This window comes from Cnephaeus nilssonii, assembly GCF_951640355.1.
Source record: "Cnephaeus nilssonii genome assembly, chromosome: 14".
NCBI lineage: Eukaryota > Metazoa > Chordata > Mammalia > Chiroptera > Vespertilionidae > Cnephaeus > Cnephaeus nilssonii.
In genome coordinates, this window is record NC_137085.1 from 77,835,067 (window position 1) to 77,859,679 (window position 24,613).

The following is a 24,613-nucleotide window of genomic DNA, read 5'->3' on the forward strand; positions in this document are numbered from 1 at the left end:
CCGCCTCAGCCCTCCCTGCCCCATCATGCACTGGTGGGGTCCCTCGGCCTGGCCTGCGGCTCTTGCAATCCAGGCTGAGAGACCCCCTCCCAGTGCACGCATTTCGTGCACCAGGCCTCTAGTAAGAATATAATGCTAATGAATGAAATCTCTTCTCTAGAATACAAAGCCATAGGTGGAGAAGGAATGGTGGCAATGGTGAAGAAGTAGTGTGGACTCGTTAGTCTGAACCAGACACAGCAATGAAAAACTGTGGCTAGTCCTCCGAGGAGGGTGCCTGCAGGTCTCTCCGCAGGTGGTGATCACCAAGGGACACCAGCCGCGACACAAGGCACAGGCTGCGCGGCCAGAACTCGCGCACCTCCCGGGCGTCCCAGGCTAACCGCGGGCGCACACGTCCCGCCGCCTCGGCGACTAGGTCCCGCAGATGGAGGGGGCCCGAGGCCAGGTCTCGGCTCCCGGCCGGCCACCGCCTGCCGCCAGCCTCGCGGGCCCCGGGCGCGGGCAGGAAAACAGCACACTTCCGGCTCTACGACGGCGGCCTCGCGGGCCAATCACGGCCGGGGGCGGGCAGGCGCGGGCATGACGGTCCTTGTAGTCGGTGCGCGGGCGGGACTACGGCACCCAGAATACCCCGGGCGGCGGCGGCCGCGGCGATGGGGTTGGGAGGGGCCGCTCGGCGCCGGCCCGGCCAATCAAGGACCGGGGAGGGCGGGCTCGTGTCCACACGGGCTCTGCGGTCGCGCGGGCGGGACTACGGCCCCCACATCGCCCCGCGCGGCGGGGAGCGCACTGCGGCTGTGCAGCGGCCCGGGCGCCGTCGGGCTGGGCGGTGGCCAAGCGGACGGGAGCCGGGTGCGAGCCCGGTGGAAGCAACGTGAGCCGGTCCGCGGCCACCATGTCGGCGCCGTGTGAGGAGGAGGAGTACGCGCGGCTGGTGATGGAGGCGCAGCCCGAGTGGCTGCGCGCCGAGGTGAAGCGGCTGTCGCACGAGCTGGCCGAGACCACGCGCGAGAAGATCCAGGCGGCCGAGTACGGGCTGGCGGTGCTCGAGGAGAAACACCAGCTCAAGCTGCAGTTCGAGGAGCTCGAGGTGGATTACGAGGCCATCCGCGGCGAGATGGAGCAGCTCAAGGAGGTGAGGCGCGCGGGCGGCCGCCGCCACGCCCTCGGCGTCCCCGCCCAGCTCCCCACCCCACCCTGGGCTGACCCCTCGCCGGGCGACCACCTGGCCGGGCCGCCCCAGGGCGCCCAGGGGTGCGTGCGCGGCCGGCCTGCCGCTGCGGGCCGAGGCTGGGTGGGCCCGCGTCGCCAGCCTGCCTGCTCCTGGTGGCAGGCCTCGGACGGCGGGTGTGTTTCCTGCGGCATTGGCTTCCCGGGTTGGGAGAGGGTGTGGGCGTGGGGTGAACGCCGAGAAGAGCCCGCCTGGTCCTGCATCACCTCCGGGCGGACACTTCCCGGGCGGTGCAGCTGCCTCCAGCCGGTGTAGTGGCGGCAGGCCGGGGCTGGGGCAGGTCGCCGGGCCTGTGGCCGTCGCGGCCTGTGTCTGGGGGCCTGGCTCCGGAGTCAGCTCTCCGACCATTCCCCCCATGACTGCTCTGGGAAGCGAGCTTCTTCCGCCCACTTCCTGCCTTGGCGCCCTCCAGGCTCTCCCCGGCAGACGGGGGACGGCCTCTCGGGGTGTGTGTCACGGATTTTCACTCCGGGATGAGGAGGTCAGGTCCTCGGCAGCCTTCCGGGAAGTAGTCTCAGTGACTTGAACGCCAGCTTCTCCCCAGCCCTGTGCGCGAGTGAGGAGGAGGCCTGCCTTCTGGCTGGAACCCGGGTATGGACCCAGGCCGCCCCCTTGCGAGAGATGTGGCCGTGGACCGGGGCCTGGGCCGCCTCCTCTGCAACATGGCCCACCCACAAGGCTGGTTAGGAAGGTCGTACGTTTGAGAAGGCGGAGCATGGTGTCAGTTTCCCTGACTGGGTGCCCCTTCCCCGCCTGACTCTCCCCTTGTCCTGGTGGGCTCTTGGCCCTTGATCTTGGGAATCACCATGCTAGCTACTTCCCCCCCCACCCCCTTCACCTCCTGGCACCAACACACCTAGTGGCCTGGGCTGGGTGCCTGGACTGGTCAGAGCCTCCCGGCCTCACTGGGGAGTCCGGTAGAGTCCTCTTTTGAAGGTGGGGAGGAGAGTAAAGGAGTCCATGCCTGGCAGAGCAGGTGCTCAGCGTTAGCATCAGTCAACAACTGACATGGGCGGGTGGGGAGGCCGGTGGCAGCTCACCAACCCCAGGTCCTGACATCTGTCAGCGCGTATTGGGGCCTCCTTTGAGCCAGGCTTGGCTGGCACTGGATCTGCAAGAGGAGTAACATGTGGCCCCTCCAACAAGGGTTCCATTTTTTGGGGGGGGATGCACCCAGGGTCTCCCTGGATGGGGCTCACCCCCCACAGGACTCAGCCCCCCTCTTGTGCTCACAAGCTTGCCTTTGTAACCCTGTAAGAAAGGACTGATCCCATGATTGCAGCGGGAACTGCTTTCCACTCAGGGACCTTTCATTCGTTAGCCCTTTTCCGTTGTGGACAGACGTTGTGGCCAATGCAAGCATCTTGGCTCCGTTTAGTGGGTGTGTCTGGGAGGTGGGTCCCAGGGAAATCAGGAGGAAGTGGGTCCATCTCCACAGTGTCCTTCAGGCGCCTGCTTGCTTAGCTTGCTGTCACCTGGCTTTTGCATACACTGACCACGTGGCCCTGGACATGTTGCCCTCTGTCCTGAACTCAGTTTTCCCCGTTGTAGGTGGGAAGTTCTGGCAGAAGCTAGAGGAAGATGAATCCGCTCAGTAGGTGTTGCCAGAAAGCTTGCACCAGTTCACTCATACCTGTACCAGTACAGGCTCTTGTCAACCTATTTATTTTGTGCCCATTTCATACTAAGAAACACTGACTCTTATTTAAAAAATCAAGATTTAAGTAGATAATACAGAGTGGAGCAAGAGTAGGTTTACAGTTGTGAGTACGTGAAACAGTTTAATCTTGTATTATTATTGTATTATTAGTTATTGTATTATTTTTCATGTGAACAGCTGTAAACCTATATTTGCCCCACCCTGAATTTGTTGGGTCCATTTTTTTTCTCCTGTAGAGAAGTGAACTATCTGAATTCTTTTAAAACTTTATTGAACTAAAGTGGATTCAGTTACTAACAAATGCTGCAAACAGAATTGCCTGTACTCCTGTCCAACATGTGTAGGTAATACCACGTTTGAGGGAGGGAAGCTGTCTGGCAGGGTGCAGGCACTGTGTCCTCAGCTGCAGCTTTCCGGGTGCAGGCGTGTTGGGTGGGAGCTCCTGTCTGGTAGGGTTATAAGTGCCAGAAGTAGGTGGTCCGCACCGGGGGCGGGGTGAGAGGGCATGCCTCAGGCCAGGGGCAGGTTCCTGATGCAGTGTCAGCCCTGCCATCTCTAGGCTCCCAGAGAGAGTGAGAAGACAGGTCTGGATGCCCTCCCTGCCACCTCAGGATCTTGACTGTGTGGCATACATACATCTTGGGGAAGCAGTGGGTGCAGTTTGGTGAGCCCTGGCATCTCATGGGCTGAGCGTAGTGCCTGCCTGGCACACAGGAAGTGCTTACACTTGCTGGTTAGTGGCCTCAGCTCCTTCCTTCCACCTCTCCGGCCTGGATCCCCTCCCTGCTGTTCCCACAGCCACCAGCTCTGCTCCTTGGCTTGGTGTGATCTGTAGCATCCCCACTGCATCTCCCAGGGGCAGCCAAGCCTGCTGCCCGGGGCCTCCAGCTGGCCCAGCCTGTACTGCCCTCACTGCGGATGCTTGTAAGCCTCTGCCACCCCCTCTGGACTTGCCTGAGCCCAGCTCCCAACCCTCATCCGTCATCCCTCCTGTCCTGCAGGCTCCGCAGCCAGGAGGGTTGGGGCAGAGCTGCTGAGAGCAGCTCCCTTCCCTCCCTCTTACCATCTCCTCTCGCAGAGGATGGGGAGACTGCGGTAGAATGGGTGGGAGCGACTCCGGAAGGCTCAGCAGCTCAAACAACATGGGAAGGGGTCCTTGGCACCGATTCCCCAGCCGTGTGTTTGCAGAAGTCACAGATTGGGTGGGTGAGCGCTGCCACTTGGTCTCACCCCTGCAGCTGAGCTGCTCCTGTCCTAGCCTCCCTAGGCCCACTGAGTCCTGCAGTCCCATACCAGCCCTTGGGTCACCAGATCACTGCATGGGTTGGTGCACCTGAGCCTGTGGGGGTGGGGGCTAGGGGGTTAGTGGCTGAGGGGCCTGAGCAGCTGCCTGGGACAGAGCCATGGCCAGACCAGCATGGGCTCCTGCTGCGCCTCCCCCCGACCCCCCATCACTTCCTGTGAAGGAGGTCAGCTTCCCCTCATCAGTGTGGGGCAGTCACCCCTTAGACCTTCGCCATGTCAGGGCACTGGGTGAAGGGCCACTACACGTATTGGGCGTAAAGAAAGGTTTGGTTTCTTCTTAGTGGCAGGGGCTGGCCCGGACCCCGCAGGCTCTGACACGTGAGGTCCTCCCCGGCCCTGTGTGGCTGTCCAGCTGCTGTCCTGGGCATTAAACCCTGCCAGCCCGCTGGCTCTGCCATGGGAGGTGGACTGGGCATTTGTAACAGTTGTTTTTAAAAAGACACAGAGTTGGGTGTTACTCTCTGAGTTGCAGAAAACCAGGTTTCATTCAAGGGGATAAAGAGGAGTTTCCATAGTTCGGAAGACGCCGTGCACTTTGAGTCTGTTGTATCATGCGAAATAATTGCGTGGTTTGTATTTCACAGATTTGCTTTTTTAAAGACAGTTTTCTGCATTGCTTCCCTCATAATGGCTTCCACCTTCTTTAGGGGAAGTTGTAAGTATAACCAGAGCAGAGGGAATGTGTCTCTCCGCCTGCTCTGGCATCCTTCTCTTTGCCTCACTTTCTCTCTAAGTACATTGGTGTGTTGTGCTGAGAAAGTAACTCTTTTTTATAAAACACTAGAGGCCTGGTGCATGAAAATTTGTGCACTCTGGGGGGGGTCCCTCAGCCCAGCCTGCACCCTCTCGCAGTCTGGGACCCCGCGGGGGATGTCCACCTGCCAGCTTAGGCCCACTTCCCTGGGGGAATCAGGCCTAAGCTGGCAGTCAGACATCCCTCTGGCAACCTGGGAACCCTTGGGGGATGTCTGACTGCGGCTTAGGCCCGCCTAAGACACAGTCAGACATCGTTAGCGCTGCTGAGGAGGCACTGCGCCTGCAGCCGTCAGCCTGGCTTATGGCTGAGTGGAGCTCCCTCTGTGGGAGCGCACTGACCACCATGGGGCAGCTCCTGCATTGAGCGTCTGTCCCCTGGTGGTCATTGCGTGTCATAGCAACCAGTCGTACCACTGTTAGGGTCAATTTGCATATTACCCTTTTATTATATAGGATAACCGTAGGTGAATTTTCACACCTGACAGAATTAACAATGATTCCTTAATGCTGTCTCCTGTCCGGTCGTCGTTTGGAGTCCCCATTTTTGGCTCGTAAAGGCAGCTTTGCAGTTGCTCTGTTTGCATCCGGAGCCAGGCAGGGTCTACTCCACGCAGAAGGCCTTGGTGCTTTATGGACAGAACCTCAGAGCCCGTCTGGCAGTCGCCCCTCCTGCCTCCCTCTTGGAAACCTAGAGCTGCTCTCCCAGCTCCAGTCAGGACTGACTCACACTCTTATCTTTTCTTAACTTCCTCTTTTTTGAAAAATTGGCCAGAATGATGCCTTCAGTTGATATGTGGCCTGGTTCTTGGTTGCTGGGTTGTTGTCCCCCATCTAGTCATGACACCAGCCTTTATGGCACCTGCTTGTGCCTGCAGGGGCTCTTGGTCACCCATTGAGTTTGTTCTGACTGTGATGCTGAGAGCTGCCAGCTCTCGCTGAACCAGGAGGGAGGCTCTTGTCTTCGTTCCACAGGAGGGGATGCTGGGGCCAGAAGAGTGAGGGTGACAGCCCATGCTGTGTGCTTGCAATGCTTGATGTGACCCTGAGCGGTCCCCTCCCTGGGCCTCGGTTTCGGCCAGTGCATCCCTGAAGCCCTGGGAGTGGACCAGCTTCCCTCTCAAATGATGGCGTAGGGGGACCGGGACCTCATTCTGCAGGCTCCTGTGGTTTGCTGCCTGGGGATTGGCTGGGCTCTCTCCTCCCTCCTTGCCCCTCCCACCCCATCCTGCACTTGCTGCAGGGTCCAAATTGTCCCACCAGCTGGAGTGATTCCCTGAGAGCTGTAAAATGTGGCCTGAGTGGTCAGAGGGACACTGCCCCCTGGAAGGGGGTGCGCCAGGAAGACTGTCTACCGTCCTGAACCCAGAGCCTCGCCTGCCATCGGTCACCATGTCACCTGTGCAGATGCTGGGGTTGGCATGTCCCACCCCTTGTGGGAGGGCAAGCTCCTGGCAGCCTCACGGCCAGGCTGCGCTCTCACCAGCACCTGTGGTGGCCGCTCTCCTGTGCCCGGTGTCTGAGGGAGAGACGGTGTTTGGGGGGTTGATTTCTATCTTCTTCTGTGAAGCACCTGGTTCTGCTGTAACACTTGTTTAGAAAGTGCCAATTGTGTCCTAGCCAGTTTGCCCAGTGGATAGGCATCAGCTTGTGGGCTGAAGGGTCCTGGGTTCGATTCCGGTCAAGGGCATGGACCTCGGTTGCAGGCTCATCTCCGGCCTGGGCCCTGGTCGGGGCTTGTGCAGGAGGCAACTAATCGATGTGTTTCTCTCACATCGATGTTTCTCTCTGTCTTTCCCTCGCCCACTCTCTCTAAAAATCAATGGAAAAATATCCTCAGGTGAGGATTTAAAAAAAGGAAAAGTGCCAATTTGTTAGAGTGGATGATATTTGAGGGAACAATGTGAGCATCATGAGCTTTTAGCATTTGCTTATGTGTGATTTTTGTCCCCAGAACACACCAGGTGAGCATAGACCCTGACCCAGTGACCACCCACCCAGATCTGGTGCAACTTCCCGTCCCATTTCAGAAGGCCCGCTTTCCCCGCCAGACGCCCGCCCGGCCTCACTGCCCGGCCTCACCGCGTTGTCAGGACAAAGAGCCGTGTGTGTTGCAGCATTTGTGTCTTTTTAAATTCTCTGACACACGTTACACTGTGCTGCCTTTCTCAGTTAATGTCTGAAATTAAGCCACTTCAGAAAACTTGTAGGCTCACAGAGCCACGGTGAAGCTAGTAGGGAGGCCCTCCTGCCACCAGCCTCCTGCGTGAGCGGGTTAGCCGGCGTCCGTGGTCTTTCTTAACCAGAGTTCAGACTTGTTTAGATAGTCTTAGTTTTCTGTTCTTTTCCTACTCCAGGACCCTTCCATGACCCCACACGGCGGTTGTCATATCTCCTCAGTTTCTCCTTGGTTGTGAAAGTTTCTCAGACTTTTGCTGTTTTTGGTGACTTGGACAGTTTGGAGGAGTACTGGTCAGGTATTGTGTTGAATGCCCCTCATTTAGGATTTGTCTGGTATTTCCTTGTAATTGGAATAGGGTTAGGGGTTAGGGGAGGAAGACCACAGAGGTGCAGTGCCAGCTCCCCGCATCCGATCAGGGTCCGTGACCTCCGGCGAGGGTGGCTGGGCGCCTGGCGGAGGTGCTGGTCAGCGGCTGCGCTGGAAGGGCCTCTGCCCCGCTCCACACTGCGCCGGCCCCTCCTCCTGGGGGGCACCCTCGGACGTTCTGTGGAACTTCCCTGCATGGGAGCCCCGTCTCTCTGTCTTCATCCGTCCGTTTACGTCAGTGTGGACTCAGGGGTGTTTGTATTTGTTAAAATCCAATGCTGCTTTACTTTGTTGCTCAACTTGTTCCTGATTTGGTCCCTGGAAGCTCTTTCATTTGGCTCCTGTGCCCCTTTGAGATTTCCCCCTTCCTCCCTCTCTCCCTTCCTTTCTCAGCACCTCCATGCTTCCCAGCACTACAAGGTGCTCCAGGCTCCTTCTTTACATCCCGGCCCCCTCAGCCGACAGCCTGGGGGTAGATGTGTACTCTGCACACACGTCTGTAACCACTGCTAGGTGCAGCCACCTACATCCGTGTGTGTGCAGCCGACCTGAGTTCATCCTGATGTCTCCAGCCCTGGGTCTCCCCTGCCATAGTGATGCAACACCTCACAGTGCCTCCCAGCTGCGGCCTGGGCCCCTTGGGGAACAGTTGACCAACTAGGCTCTAATCGTACGTGCAGTTCCCTTTGCTTTGTCTTACACACTCTGCTTATTTCCCAGTGAGTTACGTAGGCAGCACTCTGCCCCGTTCCCTCCAGTGAAGTGGTTTTGTCCATCTGTAACACAGTGAGTTATTTCACCAAACTCGGCATTTCCTCTGGGACCCGCTGGCCTCCTAAGTGACTTAAGAATGTTGCCTCTCCTCTTCGGCTGTAACATCATCTGGGTTTGACAGATGCAGTGTCATTTGTCTACCATTAAATATCGCACAGAATTGTTTTGTTACTTTAAAATATCTTCTGCCCTGGCTGGTTTGGCTCAGTGCCGTGGTCGGCAAACTGCAGCTCACGAGACACATGCGGCTCTTTGGCCCCTTGAGTGTGGCTCTTCCACAAAATACCACGGCCTGGGCGAGTCTATTTTGAAGAAGTGGCGTTAGAAGAAGTTTAAGTTTAAAAAATTTGGCTCTCAAAAGAAATTTCAATCGTTGTACTGGTGATATTTGGCTCTGTTGACTAATGAGTTTGCCGACCACTGGCTCAGTGGCTAGAGTGTTGGCCTGTGGACTGAAGGGTCCCAGGTTCATTTCTGGTCAAGGGCACATGCCTGGGTTGCGGGCTTGACCCCCCAGTAGAAGGCGTGCAGGAGGCAGCCGATCAATGAATCTCTCTCATCATTGATGTTTCTATCTCTCCTTCTCCCTTCCTCTCTGAAATCAATCAATATATATATATATATATATATATATATATATATATATATATATATATAAAGAAAATCTCCTATGCTTCACCTGTGCAGCACCCTCCCTCCGCAAACCCCTGACAGTTGCTGATCTTTTACTGTCTCCATAGTTTTGCTTTTTCCAGGATTTCACATCATTGGAATCATCCAGTACGTAGCCTTTTCAGATTCATCTGTGTTGTTATGTGATTTGATAGCCCTTTTTTTTTTTTGAATCACAGAATAATATTTCATTGTCTTGATCAGGACTGGGGGCCCTTTTTTCTGTCAAGGGCCATTTGGATATTTAAAATATATTCTGGCCATATAAAGTTATCAACTTAAAAATTAGCCTGCTGTATTTGGTCAAACATTTAATGAACTCACCCCTAATGCCTTGGCAGGGCCAGCCCAAATGATTTCCCCAGCCCTGGTCTAGATGTACCATAGTTTGTGTATCCATTCAGCCCGGGCATCTTGGTGGCCTCCAGTTGGGGGCATTATTAAGAAAATTGCTGTAAGCATCCAGTGCACATGTTTGTTAGGGCATAAGTTTTACTTTGCAAGTAATTCTTGGCTTGTCTTTTCATTCTTTTAACAGTGTTGTTCACAGAGTAGTTTTTAATTTAATACCATTTTGCAGATCATTCTTCCAGTGGTACGATTTTCATTACCAAACCCAAGGTCACATAGATTTTTTCCTATGTTTTTATTTAGACATAGTTTTGTATTTCACATTTAGGTCTGTGGTTCATTTCAAGTAGTTTTTGTGAAAGGTTTAAGATCTGTGTCCAGATTCGGTTGTTTTGCATGTGTATGTCTAGTACCACTTATTGCAGAGACTATACTTTCTCAATGAAATTGCTTTTGCTCCTTTGTAAACAACTAGTTGGCTGTATATGTGGGTCTGCTCCTGGCCCCTGACCCGTTTTCTGTCCCATTGATCCTGTGATTGTCCTTTCGCCATAGCCCTGCTCTTGATGGTGTGTTACTGGTTTTATTGGGTTTCTGTCTTTTTTCTGTGTCACTGACGAGTCTTTCTCTTCAGCCCTGTGGCTTTTATTGTGTCAGGTCTTCAGCCCCAGACTGCAGGGTTGGTCCTGGTCACCATCAATTGATGATGGTTCCTTTTTAAAATTATTTTTCTCGTCTTGAGAAAAAGTAGTAGAATGTAAATGGTTAAAGAGAAAAATCATGCCCTGGCTGGGTGGCTAAGTTGGTTGGAGTATCATCCCATACACCAAAAGGTTGCGGGTTCGATTCCCGGTCACTGTACATACCTAGGTTGTGGGTTTGACTCCTGGTCAGGGCATGCACATCAGGGGCAACCGATTGATGTTTCTCTCTTCTCTCCCCCTTTCTCTCTCTAAAAAAGTCAATAAAAACATATCCTCAGGTGAGGATTTTAAAAAAGAGAAGGAAGGAAAAATCACTAGAATAGTTGGTCAGATTCTCAACAGGACACACGTGAGGCTTCTCTCCGTGTCTGTAAGGCGGCCCAAGGACTTCCACTGGGCTCAGCTCAGTCAGGGCTGCCTTTCCTCCTGGGGCACCACCAGCAAGCTGCTTAACTCACTGCCTTTGCATCTGACCCTGGAGGCAGGCAGCTACTGGTCAGACCTGGGGTGGAGCCCTGCTCGGCGCTCACAGGCTGCTTGTCCCACGGGTCGGGGCTGGCTGCTAAGTCCCTCCGAACGTGTGACCACCGTCCCCGTGTGCGTTTCAGATGCCTCTGCTGTCATTTCAGGTGCCCCCGACCTCCAGGGGCACATCTTTCCGGGTCTGGTCCTTTGGTACTAGAGCTGGACTCCACCAGAGATGCCAGCCCGACCTCCACCCCATCCTGGTCTCTTCACTGGCTTCAGGACGGCTCTGCAGGACCCGCTGTCAGATTTATGGTTGTTCCAGCTGGCACGCACCTTCCCCCCATGCTCTCTGGGCATCAGTGTCTCACCCCCCTGTAGCAGGCCTCGCCATGCCGGCTGAGGTCTGCAGTGCCTTCCTGTTTTCAGGATCCAGATGGCACAGTGAGGCTCAGAGAGGAAGCAGGCCTGGACCGGTCGGGGCCTGACATCACTCTCCTGGCTGTGATCTGCTTGGTGGCTGCTGCAAGGGAAGCAGTGTTGGTGCTGTTGGGATTGGGCTGCGAGTTTGCCACAGGCAGTCTGTGGATGGCATCCAGGATGAGTCAGGAGTGGTGGCCCTGGACCCTCATGCCCACGCTGTGGTGGAGCGGGCCGGGTGCGCAGGTGTGGTACAGGAAGGATCTGCAGGCCTTGCCCCTCTGGGAGACTAGACACCTGGCTTTAGTTCAGGGTCCTGGCTGCCCCTCCCTGAGCCTCCGTTTCTCGTCTCTTTTCAGAGTCAATGTCCTCACTTACTCGGGGTCTGGGAGCCCCTGATGTCAGGTGATACTTAGTCACTGGGGTACCTGGGACTGATCCTGCCAGGGTGCCCAGGACAGAATGCCAGGCGTGGGGCACACGTGGTCCCTGAGACCTTTTCTCACCCTGACTGCAGCTGTTGACTGGTCCATCCACCTGCTGGAGCCCCTGGAGGGACATGTGAGCATCACAGCCACGCCCACTTCCCTCTGTGCTCCACGCTCGCCCCGCCCCGAGGCCCGCTGCAGAACTCATTCCAGGGCCATGGCCTGAATTACCGTCTCTGGGCACTCGCTAACCTTGAAGCTTGCTGAGTGTCCCTTCCTGAAATGCGCGGAGATTAGAGATGAAGGGAAAAGGCCCGGCCACTCCCGCCGGGCTGCTGTCCTGGGGCTTCCAGCCCACACTGTCCCAGCCGCCCTGTCCTAGCCGTCCTCGGGCCTGGGACACATGGAGCTGGACAGCTGTCCCTCCTGCCCTGACTGCAGGCCGTGGAATGGAGTTTTTGTCAGGCAGCCAGCTGCTGAGGAAGATGGTGGCTTGGCCCCAGGCCCCAGGATTGGCCTCTGTGTCCCTGGGTGGAAGTGCCGGGGTCTGTGGAGGCTGCCACCAGCCACGGGGCTCAGCTGGCCAGAGCCTGTCTGCTGCCACTGAGGCAATTAGGGTGTAATCTTCTCTGAATAGCACCCAATTCCGCCTAAATCTCTCCTGCTCAAGAGTGGATGCCAGTTTCTAAAAGCAGCTTAGTGTGCGGACGCTGCCCAAGGCAGCTGGGGTGAGCAGTAGGCGATGGGATGGACGTGGGCAGATAGGACAAACATGGCGAGCGGTGTGTGATGACCATCACAGCCCAGTCTTTGATTCCCTCAGCCAGCATGTAAGTGCTCTGAAGGGAAACTGAGGCTGGAAGCCACACAGAGGGCAGGGCAGGCCAGTGGAGAGGGTAGACATCATACACTGACCCTGTTCGGACGGGAATGGGTGTGATTCTCGGCACACTGGTCCGATGGGTGAGGGCTGTCCGCCAGGTAGGGTGTGCAGGTGTGCCAGCCTCTGTCCTGCCCCCCATTTCCAGGAGGAACTTGCCCTCGCCTGCAAGGGCCGGAGCAGCCTTCCCAGGTTCCTCCCTGCCCACCTGCTAGGTGAGCCTTTTGGGCCTTCTTGGGGTCCAGCTCCATCCTTGACCCACTCTTTCTCCCGTACATTCCACCCCTCCTGGGACACCCCAGCTCTGGGAAGAGGAAAACATTTTGGAGTGAGAAGCCCTGTGGTGCCAACAAGGCAAATCATCTGACCTCATTGAGCCTCAGTTTGTTCCCCTGTGAAATGGGAGTGGTGAAAGTTTCTACTTTGCCTGCTGTTGTGACGATGAAGTGAGATTGCACTGTCTCCTTGGGGAGGTAGCTAAGCCTCCCAAGCTGCCTCCAAACATGCCCAGGGCTTGGTGCCATTCCCACCACCACCTGCCTGCTCAGGACATGCCCTCAGAGCAAGGGAGGAGGGAGTTGGTCTGGGGTCCTTCTTGGAGCTTCTCAGCCAGGTGGGAGGGGAGGGGGTGAGCAGAAGTCTCTCGTTGGGTGGCCCTGGGGGTCCCTTTCGGTGGGTTGGCAGGTCCATGAGCACCCGGCTCTGTCTGGTTCTCGGCGGACTTGGGTTCCAGTGGAAGCACCTGCAAAGCCGGTGTGGTGCTTCCGAAGGGACCCAGGGGCAGATGGGTGTGGGAGCCCCATCCTGTCCTTGCAGCTTACTCCGGGATCCAAAGGCTTCCTGCCCGTGTGGTGGAATGTCGCTCTGCATTTGTCTGCATTGGGGCCCAGGCTGTTGGGAGGGCCCACCTCTGTGTCTGCATCTCCCTGCGAGGTCACGACCACCAGCTGCCCTGGGCTGGACCTGGAGAGGTCTCCTCCCTGGAGGTGTGCGTGAGCCGAGGATACACCCAGGTAGAGGGGTGCGGCTGGGGGCCGTTCTGCCTCTGAGTCACTGGGGCTTTGTCCCTGCTGGCTAGGGGAGCAGTAAAGAGGAGACGCCTGCAGCACCTCCCCAGACCTTGCAGCCCCTCAGCCTTCCCAGCAGACCCGGGGAGGCACTGTCCACTCACTGGACCTGGTGTTCCCATCCACCCACTTGTGGTGTGGGCCTGTCCCCCTGCAGTGTCCCATGTCCTCCCTGACCCCCAGTTCATCGACAGGTATTTGCTGAGTACCTGTTACTTGCCAGGTGTGGGCTCCCAGGTGCACCGGTGCTTGCGTTCCTTCCGTGTAAGAGGCCATCCTGGCCCGCACTGTGTATCTGGGTGTCGGGCCTTGCCTCCCCCAGGCCCCGTCTGTGTTTGTGAAGTGAAATGGCAGAGTGCCGCCCTCAGGAGGCAGGGGGGGCAGGACTGAGGGAGCTCTGCAGGGAAGGTCCCTTGGGTAGCCCTCGGCACTTTCCTGCCGGCCCCTGGCCCCCTGGTGACATCCTGGCTCTGAGGTGTGGCCTGATGGGGACCCAAGGGGGACTCACACAGTCAGTCTATCAGCCCTCCAGAAGGTTGTGTCTTGTGTGGGAGCTTGGACACCCCTCCCGCCCCCAGTGGCTTCCCTCCCCGGAGGCTCCAGGAAGCTGCTCCTGCAGCCCCTGCTGGCCCGTCCCTGTTTGTCCAGGAGACCCAGCCACTGCCTGTCGGGACGTGGGGGACTCCTGTGAGGTGGAGCGAGCGCCTCTTCCAGCGCGGGCTGCACGTCAGGGCCTCTCACCTCCAGGGACAGGTGCTTCTGGAGCCACTCTGGCTGCGGCCCAGATGATGCTGTCTTGTCAGCAGCTCTCGTTTTAAAATTGGGGAGTAATTTACCGAAAAGAAGACAGAGTGGTTGCGTTCCTGTGGATGCCCCTGGGGGAGGGGCTTCCTCATGTGCCTTCCAGCCCCCTCCCCGCCCAGGGGCCCTGCAGCCTCGCCGGGGTCAGGCTCTGTTCTGGGCATCGGTGCTGATGGCTGTCCAGGTGCTGTTGTAGCTGGCTCCTCTGAGAGGCGTCGAGCTGCCTGTGAGCCGGGCCTGAGTCACTAGCACCTCCCTCTGGGGACCTCAGGGTTGCCCATGTCTGGCTCTCAGGATCACAGGTACGCGAACACCCAGGCACGTGTGGACCTGAGCTCTCACCTTTTTTGGCAATTCCTGTGAGGTAAGCCCATCTCCCCATGTCCACAATGGACACACCGACAGCTCCCCTCCCCCCCCCCACCCCCCACCCCCGTTCCCTGGCCAAAGGACCAGCCTCTTCTCAGTTACCCAGCACCTGGGGGAGGGGCTGCGTGCCAGGAGGGAGATCATCGCCATAAATTGGCAGGAACTAACAGGCACTGTCCCAGTAAGCCAGCACCAGACTCCAGGCCCAGACCCCAGGGCTGGGAAGGGCCGACTGGCAGGTGTGCCTGCACCTGGGAACGGGTGTTTCTGACTCCCTGGGTGACTGAGGCTCAGGCAGCTGAGCAGTGGGGCTGTGGGTCCTGATCCTGGTTTTGCCTTTCAGCCACTTCTGCCTCTTTCCTGTCTTTGTGGTGGTTCCACTGGGAAACGATATGGAGTTGTTTGTTCTCAGAGTTCAGTTTCTTACTTGTGAAAGGAGATCCCTCCCAAGAGAGAAGCTAATAGGCTCCCGTTAGCACAGACTGTGAAGTGCAGAGGCCTGGGCTATTGCCCGCCCTCCACGGCCTCTCCCAGCTGTTCCATCTCCTCCCTTGACCCCTCAGAGCTGGGAGGGTGCAGAGGGCCTGGTGGGAACCTGGGGGCAGAGAGCTGAGCTGGCCCTGCTGAGCCACTTTGTTTCTGGGTGCCTCGGAACTTCCCATGAGGTCTTAGGGTGGCCTTCCTGGGTGCCAGCCCCTCTCATGCCCTCTCCCCTGACCTGGTTGTCTGCTCAGGTGGCCAAGCATGTCAAACTCAAAAGGCTACCACGGGCCAAATAAGGTGTGAGTGGATGTGGCCGCAAAAAAACAAAAGCTTCCATTTCCATAGAAACGTAGGTTTATTTCGATAGAGACATGCTGAATACAAAGGGCTGAAATAAATGAGTCATCCTTAACATAAAATAATGGAACATTTTAATTAAAATTTTTTCTTGAACATTCACTTACCAGACACTGAATAACTTCACAAATTAATAAGCGTAACACAAATAAACCTATTTTTCTTGTTCTCCAAAAGCAAAATGTTTCCTGTTGCGCACACCAAACAAGTCAGTTCAAGACTAAGGATGTGGCCCTTGGCTGCTGAAATATTCGCTGCTGGTGTTAGTGGAGAGAAATGGTGCGCCTGCGCATAAGGCGCGAAAGGGAAATGAATGCAACACGACTATAGTAATCAGCCATTAGCCAACGCTGTGGTTCGTTAATAATTATGTATAATAGGATATTGTAAAAATTAAGTTACAGAAATTTTTATTAAAACGTTCCTTACATACCGTTGTATTGGCTGGGCCGCGCCGCGAGTTTGACATGCCTAGTGTAGGGGCTTCCCTTGTTCCTCTCCAGCTGCCAGCAAGGCTGTGTGACCGAGTGCTGGAGCCGTGGCCCGGGGGCCTCAGCTCGTTTCTGTCCCCCTTCCTGATGGGACCTCGCATCCTCGCAGCAGGTTTTTGCTGAAGTGCATTATGGGAAGTTGACCTTTCATCTGGTCTCTTATGCCTCTGTCTCCTCAGTAAGGAGGGATTGGCTCCCTGGAGTATATCCAGCCTGGGGCACGTTGGCTTGGGTTTCATTGGTCTTAGCTCACATCCCTGGGCACGCTTGCCCTTCTGCTGCCTGTTCTGTCTCTCTGCCAGGCCCGGGCCTCTCAGACGTCGGTCTCCTAGCATTGTGCATTTGGGTAACATTTCAGATGCTGCTTCCTTTTTAATGGTTTGCTTCTATTTCAATAGCATAAGATACAGAAAGGACACAAATCATAATTGTACAGCTTGATGGCCCCACATAGCTCTACAGATGGAACAGTGGCATGTTGTCAGCATCCCAGGGACTGGTCCCTGACTTTGTCCAGGGGTAATGACTCTGGCTCTGAATTTCCCTATTTTTGAGTTACGGTAGGCCAGGGGTGGGGTACGTCTGGTCCGTGAAATCATTTGGTCTGGCCCTGCCAAGGCATGAGGGGAGAGTTAATTAAATGTTTGACCAAATATAGCAGGCTCATGTTTAAGTTGGTAATTTTGTATGGCCTGGAAACGATGTTACAAATATCCAAATGGCCCCTGGCAGAGAGAAGGTTCCCCGCCCCTGCGCAGCAGTCCCATCCACAGGTTTTGTGTGTTCACGCAGCGTTTTGTGTCATGAGGTGTTATTGCCTGAATTTGCAGATTGTCGACATTCGTTGCTGGTAGGGCTCTTGTGCACTCACCATGCTTCCCTCCCCAGGTTTGAGCTGTTGGCCTCTGTACCGCTGTACGCATGTGTGTGGATGGCACGGGCTGGGCTTTCCAGGGTAGTTGTACTAGCAGTGTGTGTATTCCTGGCTCTTACCATCCTCCCCACCCAAAGGGACACTTTCTGATCTTGTCTTCCTTGCTGGCCTGGTGCTGATTTGCATTTCCCCATTTGGAGACTCTTGTGAAGAGCCTGTTCAGGACCTATGGGGTGTCTGCCTTTTCCTTATTGACATGTCAGAGTTCTTTGTTTACTCTGGGGATAGATCCTCCTGCTCTCTGGCAGTATTTCTGACACTAGTGCCGTGAGGGATCTGTATGGCCCAGAGTTCCAGATGTCCCTCTGCCCAAAATAGCTGAGGCCTTGGCCTCTTGAGCCTTCGTTTCTTTGTTCATAAAATGGGAATGTCATTTCTCCTGAAAACTTTGATATACTAGTAGGCATTAAGTGAAATAATATGCTTACAGAGAATTATGAGAGTAGTAGCTATTATTGTGACTAATATTAATTTACTAGAGGCCTGGTGCACGAATTCGTGCACGGGTGGGGTCCCTCGGCCTGGCCAGCGATCTGGGCCGATTGAAGGGGCCAGCCGGCCCGGGGGGGGGGGGGGGAGTGGAGGGGGGCTGTGGGAGGTTGGCTGGCCATGGGAAGTTGGCTGTGGGAGCGCACTGACCACCAGGGGGCAGCTCTTGCGTTGAGCGTCTGCCCCCTGGTGGTCAGTGCACGTCATGGCGACTGGTCGACCAGTTGTTTGGTCGTTTAGGCTTTTATATATATAGATTTTTAATGGGAGGAGATCTCACACCCATTAGGATGGCTAAAATCAAAAGACAGACAATATCAAGTGTTGGTAAGGATGTAGAGAAATCAAAACTCACACTTTGCTGGTGGAATGAAAAATGGTGCAGCTGCTTTGGCAAATAGTCTGGCAGTTCCTCAGAGTGTTAAACAGAGTTAACAAGTCCCATCTCTTTACTCCTATGTATGTGCCCAAAGGAATTAAAAGCATGTGTCTACACAAAAACATATGTAAAGTTACAACAGAATTATTCACAACTATCCCAAAGTGGAAACCACCTGTATGTCCATTAACAGGTGAATGAATAAATGCAGTGTGGTCCATTCTTACAGCGGGATAGTGTTTGGCAGTAAGAGAAGTGCTGGTGTCACTAGTGAAGGGGTTCTTGCCCCCTCAAGATAGAGATCAAGAGGAGATGAGACAGATTCAAAAGAAGAGGTTTACTGAAAACGAGGTAGAGGGAAGGAGAAAGGGAACTTGATGCACCAAGGGAGCAGTCACTAGTGAAGATTATGGCGCCCTGGCCCAATAGCTTGGTTGGTTAGAGCGTCGTCTCCAATACGCTGAGGTTGCAGGTTCAATCTCTAGTCAGGGTACATCCTAGAATCGACCAATGAATGCATAAATAAGCGGAACATACCTCTCTCTCTCCCCCTCTCTCCCCCACCCTCTGCCATTCCCCTTCCACTCTCTCTAAAACGAACAAATCAATAAATAAAAATTAAAAGCAAATGGCTCCCTGAACTGCTGCTGGATCGAACTTATTCTGGCCTGGGTTCTTCATGCAGGTGCCGAACAGATTTCTTTGCTTTCCGGTTCCTCCATGGGCTGGTCCCAGCGGGCGCAGGTGGCGTGCAGCTCTCTGGGGAGTGAGTGCTTGAAGAGAACTTTAAGCATATTGAGGAGAGGCTTAAAAAAATAACTGAAGGCATTCCCATCGTTTAAGAGAAGCTCAGCCTGTCTCAGTGGTACACATGGGTGAACCTTGCAATCATGTTCAGTGGGAGAAGCCATAGAAACAGAAAATACATTGGTGGTTCTTAGCGTCTGTGGGAGGGGAGCTGGGAGTGACTGGGAATGAATGGGCCAGGTCTTTTTGGGTGAAGAAAACATGCAATTGGATAGTGGTGATGGTTACACAAACTTGTGAATTTACCAAAACCCACCGAATTACACATATTGAAAGGGTGAATGTTAGCCCAGCCGCATGGCTCAGTGGTTGAGTGTTGACCTATGAACCAGGAGGTCATGGTTCAATTCCCAGTCAGGGCACATGCTGGGTTGCGGGCTCGATCTCCAGAAGGGGGCGTGCAGGAGGCAGCTGATCAATGATTCTCTCTCATCATTGGTGTACTCTCCCTTCCTCTCTGAAATCAATAAAAGTATTTTTTAAAAGGATGAATGTTAGAGTATGTGAATTATATCTTTAATTTTTTTAGTGGAGATGAGGGGGAGAGTCTTTTTGCTTGCTAAATGAACTAGTTAAACTTGACTGTTACTCTGAAGTACTCCCAGAGGATTTAGGCAGTTTTCTTCAGCCTTACAGCCGTGTTGCCCATGTCACGTGAGTTCCATGTAATGACTGGGTTCAGCCTTTCTTATTAGAGTATTTATCGTTTTCTTTGACTGAGTCCATGTTTCTAGTTAAAGTGATATTCAAGTGGTAATGATTTTGATGTTGAGATTATAAACATAATTGCTGTTTTTTTATTATGTATTCCTAACCACATTTAATTTGGGGGGATTGGAGGTCTCTAAATGATCTTTTTGAGGTTGAAATCCTCACCTGTAAACAATGTGGAATTAATGTGTCCTCTCTTCTGGTCTCTATACAGTGTGGTGGGAGGCTTTCTTGCCTCAGCCTTTGGCGGGGAGTGACACCAGTGCTTGTCCATTGCTGCTTAATGCCTTCTGTTCGTTGTTACTGTTTGCTGTCACTTTAAATCTGGGTGGGTAGACTTACGATAGCTGTAAACGCTCTTTTTATGGCATACGCTTTCTGAAGCTTCAGTGGAGGGGTGCGGCCAGGTCCCCGAGAATCCGTCCCAGTGCAGAGGCCATCTCTCTGCCGTTTGCACATTGCTGTCGGGCTCCCCTCTGCCCCTCAGCACGGGGCACTTACTGTGCTCGGCCTAGCCTGATCCCTAGCCAGTGCCTGGTCGATACTTTTTAAGGTGAATTGAAGGGGTGCCGCTGGTTTTGTGCTCCTGGGGCATGATCGTGATGCTCAGGATGGACATTGCTTCTGTTTGCTGCCGTCTCGCCTGCTCAGTCAGCGTGGCGTTGAGGAGCCTTCCTTTGAAGGGAGGGTGTGTGGAGCTCTGGTGCCAGGTCCAGCTGGGTTGAGCCTGTGCTGACCTGACGTCTTCCCACCCCCCCCCCCCGCTCCTGTCTCCTGCTGGGAGGGGATGTGACAGGAGGCCCAGAGCCCTGAGTCCCAGCCCCGGTCCTGTGGGAGGAAGCCGGGCCTGCTGGTCCTTGCTTAGTGCCGGGTGCTGGATAAAAGCATTGCCGGGTTGAGAAAATAGACCAGCTTGGTTGCTTTTTCTTTTGTGTTGTGTCACTTTCCCTTTGGGAGGCGTGCGCCTCATTTCTTTGTCCCGTGTCTGCCTTTCTTTACCTTTAATGTGTGTTTTTAGTGCAGCCCCACCCTCAGCACCTCTCTGGAGTGATTCCTCGGTTCTGATAATTCGATGTTTCTATTTTTTTATTTAGTTTCCTGTTGTGTTGTTCTATCCACCCTCTGATATAGACAGTTTTGATGAGATCAATTTTCATGTGTTTAGGTGCTTGCTAATATATCTTTTTGGCTTTCTTATAGGGCAGTTTTAGGTGTACAGAAGACTTTTAAATACATACTTGCAGCGGTGTGTCCTGTCTTCCCTTTTTACATTGCTGTGATGTGTTCCCGCCCATTGTGACGCCATTGGGGGAAGCTGCCTTGAGAAGAAGGCTGTGTCCTTCATCCTGCTGTTGTCTTCTCTGTGTTGTGTTGGGAATGATTGCGATTGCTAAATGCCAGATCCCTAGTCGAGCATTTTTGCATGTCTGCCATTACTACGTAACTAAGCTGTTTGGGCCGGCAAATGCAGTGTTGATAGGTTTAATCGACTTTTGACAAAGACTTTAATCTCCTAATGCTATAAAATCTTTCTCTAATAGTAATGTCATCAACCTTCACCGGACTGAGCCCCCTTTTGAGTTTGGTGAGTGGAAATGGGGTTTTGCAAGGCTGACGGGCCCTTGCCGAGGGAGTTGCCCACACAGAAACGTCCGAGTGTGGCCCCCACATACCATGTCCTCAGAGTTGCCAGATCCCCCCTGACTCTGGTGAGGGATGATGCCCTGTGGCTTTGTGGGAAGTCCGTTAGTCCCCCATACCTGTTGAGCACAGTGTGGCGGGCCAGCATGGAGCCTGAGTTTTCCCTTCCCCGGGGCAGAAGCAGTGAATTCTGTCTTCAGCTTTAGGTGGGGCTGGCAGCAGGGCCAGGGGCACGGTGGTGACTGCCCTCTCTCCCTGAGCGCCAGCGCCCGATGGCCTAGCTCTGCCCAAGGCTAGCGTCTGCCTAAGGTGGTGCACACTTGCTCTGAGAACTGGGAAAGGGGACCACACAATTCGGGGGCTCCTCACTTTGGTTGCAGATAGAGAGGCTGTGGTGCTGAAGGTCTTTGACCAATAATCAATACCATTGGCGAGCCAAGGTGGCAGTGATGGAGAAAAGGGGCCACATGCTAACCCGACAAGCTCAGGGAAGGCCTGTGTGGTGGCCTTGCAAACTCAGAGACCTAAGGTAACCACAAAGGGAGGTCTGAAATGAAAATGTGTGAACCAGAAGGAGTTTATGGTGGGTAGTCATGTCCTAGGCCAGTATATTCTCTGACAAAGGTCAGTCTTTATCTTAAGCGCGCCTATTGTCTTGTTGCATCTACGATAACATATTGTTGGAATGTCAGAGTCATTTTTCTTTCCAGACCCCTCAAAGCAGACACGAATCCTCTCATTGTTACTGAGTTAATTGTTGTCTGTTAATTATCCTGCACCCACCTAAGTAAGAGATGTGTCTATCATTTTGCTTTTTATCCAATCCCAGAGGTTTCCCTGCTCTGCTTTCTCCCGCCTCCCTAACCTATCACCAATGGATTTCATGCCACCCATTTACGCCAGTCTTCTCTTTTGATTGCAATGTATAAAACAAGGTGCAAAAATGCCATTCTCCAGAGCATTATCGCAGTCCGCTGGGTTCCTGGCATTTGTTGACAGTTTGACTCAAGTAAACTCACAAAACTTCCTCACAGGTTTGGATGTTTCTTATATTAACACAGTGATTCTGTCATTTGATTCCCCAGGATCCCAGGCTTTGGGGTCTCACCTGGGACAGAGTTGGGTCCTGGGGCCTGACAGTGTCTGGTGTCTTTGCACCAGCGGCACCCATCTGGGGCCAGGCATGCAGTCGGTGCTACTGATATGGGGCGAAAGGTGCTGCAGGCCACTGGTAAGTTCTGGGTGAAGCCCCGTCAGGCCTGCATGGGAGGGTGTGTGTGCACAGAAAGACGTCATGAGCCTCCTGGACCCTGGTCCCGTTGAAGATCAGGCAAGGAGCTCAGCAGCAGGGTAAGAGGGGCAGTTGGCAGAGCTCAGGAATTTCTGGGCTGCCCTTACCAGGCGTAGGCTGGTGGCCCTTTAAGGGAGAGGTGGGACCTGCTGGTGGTGAGTGGGGCTGGGTCAGCCCAGGAAGGGGCTGAGAGCAACAAAGGAGCTGAGAATGCCAAATGCCAACTTCCTTCTGGGTTCTGCTTTCTGTAAGGATCCCTGTCTTCCTTGTGGGAATGCTGAAGTCAGCGCTCCTGGCTTGGCCGGTGGCGTGCCTGCTGCTTCAGATGCCAGACTGCAGGCCTGGCTCCCTGCCGGGGCCAGGAGGCCACCCTCAGCCTCCTGCAGCACTGCTTCCAGCCGCAGCTGTCCCAGCCTCTGGGAGCAGAGACCAGTGCTCGGACAGAGATGCCCGCACTGCTCTCCTGCTGGGCGGACAGTGAGCCACTGCCCACATGGGCTCAGGGGCAGAACTCGCAGGCTGCTTTCCAGCCGTGGCACACCTCACACCTGGGCTTGACAGGGCTCGTCTCACCGGTGGGCCGGGTCCTTCAGCTGCCTCAGCACTGGGCTGGGCGTGCCACACGATGGCCCAGTTCACAGCCAGGCCTAGGGAGTGGGAGGGACCTGCCTGGCTCAGCCAGGACGGCCCGGGCCGCAGGCACCATGGTGCTCAGACTGCTCTCCTGGCTGCTGGGTGCTAAGGTCTGTTATGTGGGTGCCAGGTGATGACGAGGTGCTGGCCCCTGCGCGTCACATCCGGCCCTCAGCCTGGTCTTGTGAAGAACGTTTTCCTCAGATTGCACATGTTAATGGATGCTTTTGACCACAGCAATGGAGTGGAGCGTTGCTGCAGCGGAGCCCATGCCTGCGTGTTACGTCTGTGGACGGAGGCAGCCCAGCTGGTGAAGCATCATTTCTGGGCGTGTCTGAGGCTGGTTCTGGAAGAGAGCAGCATTTGATTCAGTGGACACGTCCCGATGTGGGTGGCATGATCCAGTCTGTTGGGTCCCAAATGGAACAAAAGGCAGAGTTCTGTCCCTTCTTGATCTGGGACATCCATCTCCTGCCCTTGGGCATTGGAGCTCATGTATGTGTATATATGTGTATGTACATATGTATGTATATGTATCTCCATGTCCTCTTGATTCTGTTTCTCTGGGAACCATGACTATTATGATTTTGGTAACAAGCGTGTGGAGCTTCTTGGGGTCTCTTCCTGTTTTCCTTCCTGTTTCCACATTCCCACTCTCGTCCCTGCCCTGGGCACCCCACCCAGAGGGGCTTTCTGCTCCCCCTGGTGTTGGACCACTCCCAAGGGACCTTCTCTCAGCAGGAAGCCTGTGCCCTGAGCGGGCAGGTTAGGGAGAGGTGAGCGGGGCCTTTGGCCTGGAAAGTCCACACATTCCCGTGGACACAGGCTCTCAGTCCCCAGCGGGTTGCTGGGTTACTGACCGTCCCTGTGTGGGTCTGGACCCAGCCCCCCTTTTTGAGCCCCAGGCCTTGTGCCCATGAACTCAAGGCAGGGGTCCCAGCATCACGCTGGCCTGCAGAACCAGGCTTAAGCCAGACGTGGCCCATGGGGCTGCAATGTGCTGACCCCCAGTCTCGGAGTGCCTCTCCGCACGTGGTCATGTTGTTATTCTCTCTGCTTCTGTCTCTGGATCATATTGACGGCGGTCAGACATGTTGGCCGTGGAGGTGTTGGTTCCTCTGGAGGCAGAAGGGGGATTGCCCATCCACTGGTGGGTTCCCGCCACAGAGGAGAGCAGAGGTTTGGTGTGTTGCAAGAATATCCTCATGAGCCCTAGCCAGCTTGGCTCAGTGGATAGAGCATTGGCCTGCGGACTGAAGGGTCCCAGGTTCGATTCCGGTCAAGGGCACATACCTGGGTTGCGGGCTTGATCCCCAGGGGGGTGCGTGCAGGAGGCAGCCAGTCAACGATTCTCTCTCTTCATTGATGTTTCTATCTCTCTCTCCTTCCTTACTCTCTGAAATCAATAAAGAAATACATTTTTTTTAAAAAAAGAATATCCTCATGAGAACCCCATCCACATCAAGCCCCGCCCTCTTCGGTGGCCGACTCTGTGGTCTCTAGCTCAGCACACCTCAGCAGGAGCCCAGGGCCCTGTGCTCACTCCACTCCTCTGTGGGCCCCTCAAGCACTGGCCTCATGCTCTTGGCACCGTGTCTAGGCTGTGTCACCCCTGGGCTCTCAGAGGCAGCTGCTTCTGCTACGCCTCACTGCACCAGCGGCACCTTCCCCTAGACTTGGGGCTCACTCATCCCGGATGTCTGGGCAGTGCCCCTTTGTGTGGATGAACTTGAAGGGAGGCCAGTTGTGACCTCACACCTGGGCTCACTGGGCTGTGTTGTGGCTTGCCCAGTCTGGGCAGCTTCAGAGCAGTGGGTAAGGGTGGGTCAGGAGCAGCAGTCAGCTGCCCACAGCCAGCGCATCCCCTGGGGGACATCCCAGAGACACTGCCATCACCTCCTTGAAGCCCAAACAAATGTCCTGCAGTCAAGGAGGCATTGCCCTTCTTCCCAAGTGTGCAGGCAGG

The 24,613-nt window shown here is 54.8% G+C and overlaps 1 protein-coding gene across 2 annotated transcripts in view; it reads left to right on the top strand.

Annotated features, from left to right (window-relative positions):
- Nucleotides 1-754: 754 nt before the first annotated feature.
- Nucleotides 755-24,613, top strand: part of BICD2 (BICD cargo adaptor 2) — a 65,954-nt gene continuing 42,095 nt past the window's right edge. The window contains exon 1 of one of the 2 annotated variants that reach the window (XM_079791355.1): nucleotides 755-1,138. In XM_079791355.1, the coding sequence (XP_079647481.1) occupies nucleotides 899-1,138 (240 nt within the window). In that variant the 5' untranslated portion in view covers nucleotides 755-898. The remainder of the gene's footprint in view (nucleotides 1,139-24,613) is intronic. The other variant, XM_079791356.1, reaches the window with a different exon arrangement.